Raw genomic sequence first — 10,965 nt, forward strand, 5'->3', positions numbered from 1 at the left:
CCTTCCTCCTGAGTGCTTGCATTTTCTCTGACAGTGATGGTCTTCTAAATCTCCTGGGTATTTGTTTTCCTCCTAGAAATCCTCTTCACACTGTCTTTGCAGCTGCCCCTTTAATTTTCCTAATTAATGCAACACTTTGATTCCACTCATATGACACCTTGCAGATGGGTTCTAAGATCGGTGACATGTGTCAAGACCCACTGACAGACTGAAGATTTGTCTTGTTCAGTGAAACTTTGCAATTTTTCTCTTCAGTTTTATCATTTAAACTTACTATAACCACTTGCCCGTGGAGTTGAGGTGAACAATGTTACATCCTCCACCATTAGCTAGTCTAAATGTATTAAGTGGGCTTTATATCTCCTATAGAATGTCAAAAGTTGCTATGACAAGTTTAAAGCCATCCTTTAACACAGATATCAAGTCAGGTTACTTGTTAATTCTGGAGATTAGTATCTCTCCTTTCAGTGCTAGGTTTTGCTAAAATGTACATAAATGTACATATGCTTTTTAGACTGCCTGTTTGCTAACCCTCTGAGGAATTTATCATAGTATAATTTTAGTTATTACAACGAAGGTATTAATTTTATATTTTATAATATATGTATGATTTCCTAATAAGCGTCCCTTTTTTTCTGTAACCCACTCCATCTCCATCATAACAGAGAAAATACATGTTCTAAGGTTCTACAGTTTTCTATGGAGAACAAAATACTGGGAGATTAAACATTAGACATGGAAGACAAGTTCTTCCATCAGATGCCTTATTGGTAAACTGGCAATAAATAAAAAAAGTCAAATTTAGAAAAAAAAGATTTCTGGAATTGTGGAGTCAAAAGTTTGATCACTCCAATTTTTGTTACTTTAAATTGAGTGAATGAGCATTATGTATAATTAAATAAAAAGTTCTGTCTGTGAGGACCATACACAGCTTTGCTTCCGGCTAATTGTTTTCACTTACTTTTTTAAAGTTTATTATCACAGAAATCCTAACAATGTTCAAATTACACTGAAGAAAATTTCCTATTAAGTACTATAGCATCAGTCTTTAGTATCCTTCAAGTATTTCCAAAACTACTTTTGCACTCATGTTTTCATAATAAGGTAAGATTTGCGAGTGGACCACCATTAGAAGCCCACTTTTCAAAAGATGACTTCAAAAGTGTTTCTAACATTTGTTAACCATTCATCGGCTTAGGCTAAAATAAATTCTGTCAAGGCTAGACAGAAATAGCAATAATAGCATCTGATCTGTGCAAACTGGTTTTCTTTTGACATGCAGTTGCCAATATTCAAAAAAAACCCTGCAAATCTGAAGGCTACATATTTATGAGAACTAGTCTCCATAAATCTCAAATTTTACCATGTTTCCAGCTTCCTTCTAAATGAGAACAGTAAACTTGTAAGTGAAACTTGTAAATCAGTTTTATCACCGTCTATGTGTGCATATGTATGATATATAATTATACTTGAAATTCCAATTTGAACTTGTAAGTAGGTCTGATAAGCTTTTCTACTTCAAATTTCATCTCTTTCTAGCAGGTGGGAGGGAAGTCATGGGAGTGTCATGAGTGGTATCATGCATGAATATGCATTTAATATGTTGTACATGCAGTACTGTATGCTTTCCTTACTACAATAGAACTATTGGCCCTTACAACAGTAAATAAGTCTTTAGAAAATGATCCAATTGGTTAAATCTACAATTTTAATAAAATACAACCAGATTCTGATTCACAGCAACAGTGAATCAGCTGCAAATTTCCAGTTCCATACTAAGCTACAGTGATATAAAGCTAAAGAAATGGGGACTGGAGGCTTATTTGCTTGTCTTTCTAATATAACATAGTGTACTTCAGTTAAAAAATAGTATCTTCCTCTAATACTATAGTAGAGACAGCACTTACTGGGACCTCTATTGTTCCAGGTACCTGTAGCACTGATTCAAACCACTAATAGTTTGCCATGATAATAAATGATTTATTGTCTGCATATCCTGTAAATTACATTCATTCTGAAAAAATAGTAAAGTGTCTTCAGATCTATTTTGTATATAAGGAATAGTTTCATTATCAAAGCTACAGACCATTAAATGTAGAATTACCGGTGACTTCTGGCATCAAACAAATCAAGGGATAGCATTCTTTGTATGCTTTGTCAGTTCCAGAGCATCCAAACTACAACTGAAAATAAAGGATACAATTCTGGTCTTCATATAATTTGTATATTGCGAAATATTAAAAATGTGAATAGGAAGGAAAGATGCTGTTAGAGGTCACATAATTTTCAATGCTTTTGCATTTTCTCTAGTTACTTGCTAAAGAGCTAGAAAATCATTCCCTTCTGCTTGGCAATAACCTTCAGAGAGATCTTTGTAACACAGTTTTACACACTTTGCACATTCTTTTCCTCATGTTTTTACATTTATGAAGCTACCTGGAAATGTATCTCTATCATGATACAGGCTTATCTGAAGTTGTAACCACACCTAAAATAAGCCAATCAACTAGTAATGATGGGCTCTTTCCAGCTGCACACTCATTTTCAAATGAATTTATTGAAGTAAAGGATTTACAGCATATGGACTCACAGACTTCTCATGAGTTAAACTGGCATCCATATGTACAGCTTTTAGTAGAGAACTCTAGAGTAATATTTACAATGTAAATATCAAGTTTTATTACATAAGAAACAAATATATCACAACTTTCACTTCACAACATATTTGTTCTGGTTTGACGACTAAAGTCATCTCTTTGAAATACTATGTAGAACTCAAAAATAGCTTGTTCTTGTCATAGACTTTACCAGGTGTCCTTCAGAGGCCCTGAAAAACAAGGGAGAATTATGTTTTAAAAATAATTTTCGTAAGCAGTTGCATCATGAGGTGTATAAAAGCAGACAGCAGACAAAAAGTAACCCTTGATATAAAACATTTACTGTACTTGGGATGACAAGCATGAGATGGAACTATTCAGATGACATCGGTGGGCATTACAGCCAGCAGACAGGGTTGTAAGATGAAGACAAAACGTTGAAGGATTAGGCAAAAATGTGACTGCACGTTGGCCTACAGCCCTGACAGATCACTTTGAAAACAACTGTAACCTTGAAGTGGATACATGAATTCAGGTTGCTCAATACACACTGTATCAGCCACTGGGGCACTGCAATAAAATAAATGACCAGTAACAGTCAATGGTGAGTAGGCGATTCACCTGGAAGGAGACCCTGATCATCAGGACAGTCCATAAAAAAAGGTAAGGACTGAAAATGTTTCCAGGAAGACACCTACAACCCGCTGCACCACTACTCTCTCTCAATCAACATCAGAAGCTCCAGCAGGTGCAAAATCCAGGAGCAGATATTTTTGCAATAATCTTGTCTAGGAAGATCATCATTTATTTCCAGAATCATCACTTACAAATCGTATTGTTCCTTGAGGCATAAGCAGTTTATGTGCTTTCTAATCTTTGGGAACTTTAGAGGAATTGCCTTGTTTGTGGAGAAGAAAAGAATGTTTCCTTTCAGTCTTGGAAGGAAATAGGAAATAACAGTTTGAGGAAATGTCTTTTTTTTTTGGTGGTTTGGGTTTGTTTGTTTGGTTTTTTTATACACACACCCCCACACACCCTCCGCTGATGTTATCTTCAAGAGTAGCCTTTTTTTTTTCACTTGTAGTTGAGAGACAGCTGATTGCCAAAACCCATCCTATTATCAATTCCATAATACACTTTCGAGAATACCAAGCCCAATTCAATTCTATGTTACCCTTTCAATTTTATGTCCCTTCAAGTGCTGTGATGTAGAAGGGTTTACATTTCAGTAAACCAAAGAAACATATTTGCGAATGGTTTTAGAAAAATAGTAGCAGCCACAGGGAAAACAGTAACTGCAATATTTGCATGTCAGACAGCCCCTCTGTGGCACACCTTAGGTGAGAGTCAAGTGCTTTCTTAATGTTTAGCGTTCATGTTGCTGATCCTCTTAGCTCCAGGGGCAACTCCCTTCCAGTGAAACAGATGTTAAACTAAATGTGAGGCTTTTTTTTTTTTTTTAATTAAAAAAAAAATCCTTGAGTTTTTTCTCTGAAGAAATAATAATCTTTGTAATTAAAAATGAGTCAATTCTGGGTTTATGCTGTAGTGCACACAAGTTGAAACACCCAAGTGAGCTAGGTGCATTATTAACAGTGCCATTTAATTAGGAATTTTCAATAACAGCAATCATGGGATAACTTAATTATTGTTATTAAAATCATTACTATATTCAGACACAACCCTACAGAAACATGCAGTATTTCATGGAATATGGCTCTTTCCTAGATGATTCTGCTTTTCTGATAGGCCACACTTCTTGTATAAATAATCTCATTTTATGGGTCAAGACAAGTAACAGATAACAAGAGGAAAGAAATCTGGGCATACCAGATGGGACATGGCTCAGCAGATCATCTACAGAATCATAGTTTTCTGAAAAGGAAGGTTCAAGAAGTTCTGCTTCATCTCGAAGTTTGGCGGGGTTTAGCTCTTCCTGGCTGTTGTGGATCAGAAATGAGTTTTATTGCTCTCAGAAGAAATAGCAAACAAGCAAGTAAAGCCTGCTTCTAACTAGCTATTGCACATTTTCTTAAATTTATCCCAAAGTGTTAGAAATCACATGAAATAGCATGTTTAATGCGTGAGGAGACATAATATTTAAAAGGAGTTGTCTAAATGAGTGAATAAACAAACAGAATATAAGCTCTACAAAAACATATGCTGGCACTTCTCACCTATAATGATTAGGACAAATGGTCTTTCTGGGACTTCTAAATTTTCATTTTATGTGTTTACTTACAGGCAAATTTTCAACAAATAGTGCATTTTTTCAAAAAATAAAATTGTTGTTCATGTTCCATAGCTCTGCGCATTTTTCCTTAAGAGGCTTTTAAATAAATAATTAAATAAATAAATTAAGAATCTGTCAGAAGCTTTTTAAAATTGCCAGATGCTGTCTCCTCTTTATTCTTTTATTCTAATCTGATTGTAGTGTCTGTTCCAGTCTGGAAGAAAATGTCTGTACTTGAAAACCATGTTATAAACTACATTATAAAGTCCTTAATGTTCACTGCCTTTTGGTTGTCCTCTCTGCCTACGTGGGTATAAATCTTTTCTGTCTTAATACCATACAAGTAAGGAAACTATATATATATGCTTTCTTGTAGTACCTTCTTTTTCCAGTTAAAACTGAGTTTAAGTATTTCTTCACAGCCATTTGCTTTCGAAAGCGGCTGTAGTTGTCAGTGAAGACAGCGTCAGAGTGGCGTTTGACAGGACTGTCCTGGGAGCTGGCAATACAACAATTACAAAGAAAAAATTAATAGGCTATATCTGTTTAAAAGAAGATACCATTAAATGAGTGAAGCAAACTTTACAATGTTGATTAGCTAAATAAAATCAAATTTTTATTTCAGCTTTCATTTTGTGCTATGACTTTGGATCTTTCTTCTGTTGAAAAGAAGCTGCTGCTTCTATTGCTTACTTCACATTTTAGTAACAAGGATCAAATTCTAAGGATTGGTTCAGTCTTTTTGGGCACACCTTCACTGATTTCTTTCTCCTGCTCAGCTTCGTCATGGCCCATGCAATTAGGATCCATACTCAATGATTTCTAGAGTCCCCGTCCCAGAAATCCTGCAGGATCAAATGGCTGAATGTGGATTTCATGACTCCCTCCTGTCTGTTCTCATAGCCCAGGTTACTCTTTTTGATGGACTGACTTTATTCTGATTTCTATCACTTGAGTACATATATTTTAGTACAATGCCAAGGTGCAGACTGTCTTAAGTCACAGTAAGATCTTAAAGGACCTGGTCACTGTTCATATTGAACTCAGTGAGGACAGAGCCTGCCTCTGTGAGAGTGTAGCATCACATACATAGCTACAAATGCTTGTTTTAAGGAGGTATCAGGAAATGAAACACACCTTGTGAAATCCAAACTTGGAGGCCTATTTTTCATGCTGATCCTGGGATGCCTCAGTGTATTCTGCTTTAAATGATTTATGTTAGTTTATAGCGTATGAGAAACTGGCACTTTATGTTCTGGGACAAAGCTAGCACTGACACAAATGCAGGACCTAAATTTCACTCAGATTTTGAGCATATGAAGTAGGCACTCAAAGAAACTGTCATATCAGGTCAGCCCAAAGTATTCTACTATTCCATTCCCAAGAGTGCCCAGTAGCTGCTGCTTAGGGATATAAAAACAAGGGAAGTATTCAGTGATCCTTCCCAGCATTCTACCATCATTAGTTTATGAGCGTCCTGGTCTGGAAGTTGCAGCCAGATTCCTTGGCTATGGATTTGCTTCATTCTTTTTCAAATCCTTCTGTAATACTCTCCCCAACATCTGGCAATATGTTATATGGTAGAAAAAAATCATTCCTTTTTGTTTTCACTGTAAACCAATCATTTCCTAATTTCATTGAGCATTCCCCTGTTCTTTTGTAAGTACTGAGTAATCAATCATTTTGTATTTACTTTTGCCATTTATCCAGCAAGCTAGGAAAAACACTACCAGAGAAAAAAATAGCAAATTGGAGTGATAGTCATTATAATATTACCAGTATTTATTATCAGTGCTATGTACAGTGTCTGTTGCTCTACCCCTCACAGCTGTATCAGGAATAAATAGTAACATTCATTTAGAAACAAATACTACTAAGTTGTTATATAGGATTTTCAGCTCCCCCGTCATTATATTAGCTTTGGTTTTGTTAACTCTAAATTGCAAAAATGAGAACTAAGGTATGGAAGAGTGAAAAATTGCCAATGAAGCCAGCTAGGAAAAAACTACCTAATGTAAGTGTCACCTCACCTAACTCGTTTTCTAATAAGCGAATGCAGATATCTCTTCACAGCAAGTTTAGCCAAAAGATGGCTGTAGACACTGGTGAAAATTCCATCAGCATGCCTTGCATTTCTGAAATGGACAATAAATAAACTCTACAATACAACCTGGGTTCATATAATTTTGATAACGTTCATTTTGTAAACATACTGCTTTCCTTAAGTTATGTATTATATATACTACATTAAGCTTAAAACAATGTCCATGTTTCCATAAAAACATCCAGGCTTTCACAATATACTTTTTAGCCCTTCTTGGGAAGTAAATGAATTGCATTGCTATTCTGACATGATGAATCAACATTTCTGCAGACATTCCTACTGCTACCAGTATTCAGCCAGACAACCAGTGTGGTTTGTTGTTTATTTCTGTAACTGAGTCTTCATTTCCTATTTCTCAGTTTGAAAATGTGATGTCTTTTGGCATAATTCGAGTAGTGCATCATCATTTGTACTTGTGATAATAAAGAAACTCACCTATCAATAATTCTGGACAGATCAAAATAGAATTTCTCATTTTCAGGTAGTGTGTTCTGCAAAATGTCTGATTCAGACTTTAATGACCCGTGGACATGGTCAGATTCACTGGCTCCATCAAATGGCATTCTGTTTCCCAATCTGTTGGAGAAGAAAACCGTGTGAAGCACACTTAGCTGAGGACATGCAACACTTCACTGCAGTGTACATTTTGGTTTGTGTTAAAATGCACATCTACCTACTTTAATCCATAAGGCATTTTAAAGCAGTCTGGATAAAACAAAAATCACTTTCAGGTATAATCCATGCTCAGTGATAATCAACATAACGGATCCTTCTCTCTAACACATATTTTCTAGATATACGTTGTCATTGCACAGAATTTATTCCAGTGAACAGTGCGTAATGTATGGCAATTACAGTTCAAGTGACAACACAGAGCTTTTCATAACTTTATATTTTATATAAACAATGGATGGAATTACCAGCCTCCACCCACGCAAAGTGAAAACACTTCCTGTTAAGTACTTACCTTCCAATTAAGACTTAAAACGTGCTTTGAAATGCAGTATGAAATAGTTCTTAGGCCTTCTCTAAAAGAAGTAAATACACTCTCAAGAACTTCAAACTAAATGTGAAGTGCAGTCATGTATCTCTACGTGTATTTATTCACTCACATTTAAAATAATTTGTGAGTTGCAAGTTAAAAAAGGTTCGCATTTAATCTTTTAAAATGTATCACGGTAATGCTCTGTAGAAACCAATTTACAGTTATTTCACATTTTTGTAAACTGCTGTTTCTTATGAAGTATCATATTTTACCCAGGGCCATTTGACTGCAGAGCAGTAGTTTGGCATCCAATGTTTCTTCTAGCTGCTCTTACATTCTACAGCAGACAACGGGCTCCCATCGCTATAGTAAGCCCGAGTATGGTAATGTGCAAAAATCACACACCAAAACCAGGATAGTCTACTGTCCTTGTAATTCTACAGTGTTATAACTATTAGTACTACTTATATATCTGAGGCATGGAAGACTTCTGTCTGGTTAAAAAAGGGAAACTTGTTGTGTAAAATAAGCTGACTCAAGTCACTCCTGTTGAAAATCAGTCACTATGCTGTTTTGCTATTCTGGTTTTCATGGGTCTTTTTACACTTTGTGTCTCTTACCTAAACGTAGAATGTACCTTTCCGCCACCTGGTTTAATTTGGTTAGACAACTAATAACAACTTCAACCATCAAGGCATGCAGCTTCGAACCCACACGTCAGTCCATACGGACCATGTCCCCTCAACTCAAGATTTAGGAATTCTTAATATGTTCGATTTTGCCTGGGTATGTCTCCGCTGTTTTGGAGGATGCGTTCAAATAGCCCAACTTCGGACACTGAGGAATTTTCCCACAAGAAAAGCCGGGGCCGTTCCAGGGGCACGCATCGTGCTCAGGAGCACGTTCGAACGCGCACCCTGCGCGCCGCGCACACGCCCGGCGCTGGCGGCCCCCGGCCCGAAGGCAGCACGGCTGGGGGCGGCCCGGGGGGCTGCGGCGGGGCGGGCACCGCCGGCGCTTGGCCGGGCACCCTCCTCCGAAGCTTCGGCGCGGAGGTGCGCGCCCGGCAGCTGCAGAGGCAGCGCCCCGACAGGGAGTGCCGCGCCGGGTGCCTGGTGGAAGGGTGGCGCTTCCCGCAGCCCCCTCGACCTCCCCGCGGAGGGCGAGCCCCGGCGGGGCGCGGAACGGAGCGCAGCGCGGCGCGGAGCGCGGCCCTTACCGGGGGACGGGGGGGAAGGCGGCCCCCCGCTGGGGCAGCGCCCGCGCCCGCCAGCAGAGGGCGCTGAGGAGGGCGAGGGCGAGGAGGAGCGGGGAGGCGCCGCGGTGCTCCATGGCCGCCACCTGCGGAGGGAAGAGCGCAGCGTCACCCACCGACCCGCCGCACCGCCCGGCCCTGCACTGGGGCACCGGAGCTTCAGCCGCAACCCCCGGCCCCGGCCCCGAAAGACGCCGCCGGCAGCGGGGTCCCCGTGGCGGGCGAGCTGCCGGCGGCCAGCGAGAGCTGGCTCCCCGAAGGCGACGCCCGGCCCGGTGCGGCGGGGCAGCGGCGCCCGGGGTTCAGCGACCTTAAAAAACACACACATTCTTTAAGCGGTAAAAGGGAAGGGTCCCCCCCGACCGCCCCGGGCGGTCTGGCCCGCTCCCCGCGACCCGACGGCCGGGGCGCTTTCCCCGCAGGTCCGGGAGCGGGGAGGAGGAGGACGGGAGCGGGACACCCTCCTCATCCGCTGGGAAGTTGCCGCTGCGGCGGAGGGAAAGTTACTCACGGAGCCGCGAGTCCGTCGGTGATGCTGAGCGGGCGGGCGCGGTGCGGTGCGGAACGGCGGAGCGGAACGGCGGAGCGCTGCTGGGGGCCTGCGCCCTGCCCCGCTGCGCGGCTGCCGGGGCGGCGGCGGCTGAGGAGGAGGAGGAGAGGGAAGAAGGGGAGAGCTCCGTCTCGCCGCACGCTCTGAGCTGCCCACCGCGCCGCCGCGTTTTATAGCGTTTACACGTTTCTGCTTCCGAAGAAGCAATCACGTTACTGGGGAGACGTCACCCTTCCCAAGGGGATGGCCGCTTTGCTCAGGACAGTCAGGGACTTACATTTAACTCATGAGCAGCCGCGCACTCTATCTCTTCCCAGCACAGCCCCCCCCCCCCCCCCCCCCATTATGTGATTTATATTAATGAGTTAGTTTTGCGGGAAGCAGGGCCCTGTCCGGCCGCGTGATGCCGCCTGGCGAAGCGGGAGAGCAGGCGGCCAGCGGAGACCGCGGCGGGCACACCGCTCCGCGCACCCCTTCCCGCACCCGCGGCGGCCGGGAGGGGAAGCGCCTGCACCCCCCGGGGCCCTTCGCTCCCGCACCAACTGCTTCCCTGCGGAGCCCCCCCCCCCGGCACCGGGGTTACTACTTTCCCCAGCCTTTCGCCGGTGTGTTCATGCTGAGCCGGTCCCCCTCCGTCCCGGCACACGCCCGCCCCTGCCGGGGTCGCCCCCCCGGGGGCCGCCGCTGGCAGAAGCCGCAGCGCCCGGGCGCGCAGGGGCCGTCCTGCAGGGAGCTGGGCTTAACCCCAAAGCCTTCCCACGGGCTTTATTTAGCAGGCGGCGGGGTGTTTACCCGACTTTTGCTTTTTCGTTTCAACTGTGCGTGTTCGTGGTAAACGGATCGGGCCCCACATCCAAGCACCCCAAGGTGCACCCAAGCACCGTGGCTGCTTGCAGCCGCCGTTCCGCTGATGCCAGCGCGGGCACGCAGGGAGCGCGGCGAGAGGGGTCAGCTCTCCCTTTTGCTGTGTCTCTAGCCCGGACCTCGGGGCTGGAGTCACTGCCTCACCAAGGGAGAATGGGATAGTTTCAAGCCTTCGATTTGCTCCTTGGAATTTCGGCTGCCGCGGGGAGATCTGCGGGCAGCGGGGAGGGAAACGCGGAGCAGGCGGGTGCGGGACCCGCCGGCGGGGCAGGGCCGCTCCTGCCCGCACGGCTCCGGTCCCGCACGGTGCCTGTCCTGTGCCTGCCCTGAAACAATCAGTGCCTGCCAAAGAATCGAGGCACGAATTTCAGCTGAAA

The 10,965-nt window shown here is 43.0% G+C and overlaps 1 protein-coding gene across 2 annotated transcripts; it reads right to left on the reverse strand.

Moving 5' to 3' along the window:
• Positions 1–2,538: 2,538 nt before the first annotated feature.
• On the reverse strand, positions 2,539–9,933 carry VIP (vasoactive intestinal peptide). 2 transcript variants are annotated; one of them, XM_055810635.1, is made up of 7 exons: positions 9,686–9,933; positions 9,139–9,260; positions 7,370–7,510; positions 6,861–6,965; positions 5,210–5,329; positions 4,428–4,537; positions 2,539–2,827 (listed from the first exon to the last, which is right to left on the reverse strand). In XM_055810635.1, exons 2-7 carry the CDS (start codon positions 9,249–9,251, stop codon positions 2,805–2,807), a joined length of 612 nt encoding a protein of 203 aa, XP_055666610.1. In that variant the 5' UTR covers positions 9,252–9,260; positions 9,686–9,933; the 3' UTR covers positions 2,539–2,804. The 2 variants fall into 2 exon arrangements, with proteins under 2 accessions (XP_055666610.1, XP_055666609.1); XM_055810634.1 differs by lacking the exon at positions 6,861–6,965 and having other exon boundaries at positions 9,686–9,921.
• Positions 9,934–10,965: the final 1,032 nt, after the last annotated feature.

The sequence above is a fragment of the Falco peregrinus genome, chromosome 7 (assembly GCF_023634155.1).
Source record: "Falco peregrinus isolate bFalPer1 chromosome 7, bFalPer1.pri, whole genome shotgun sequence".
Lineage (NCBI taxonomy): Eukaryota > Metazoa > Chordata > Aves > Falconiformes > Falconidae > Falco > Falco peregrinus.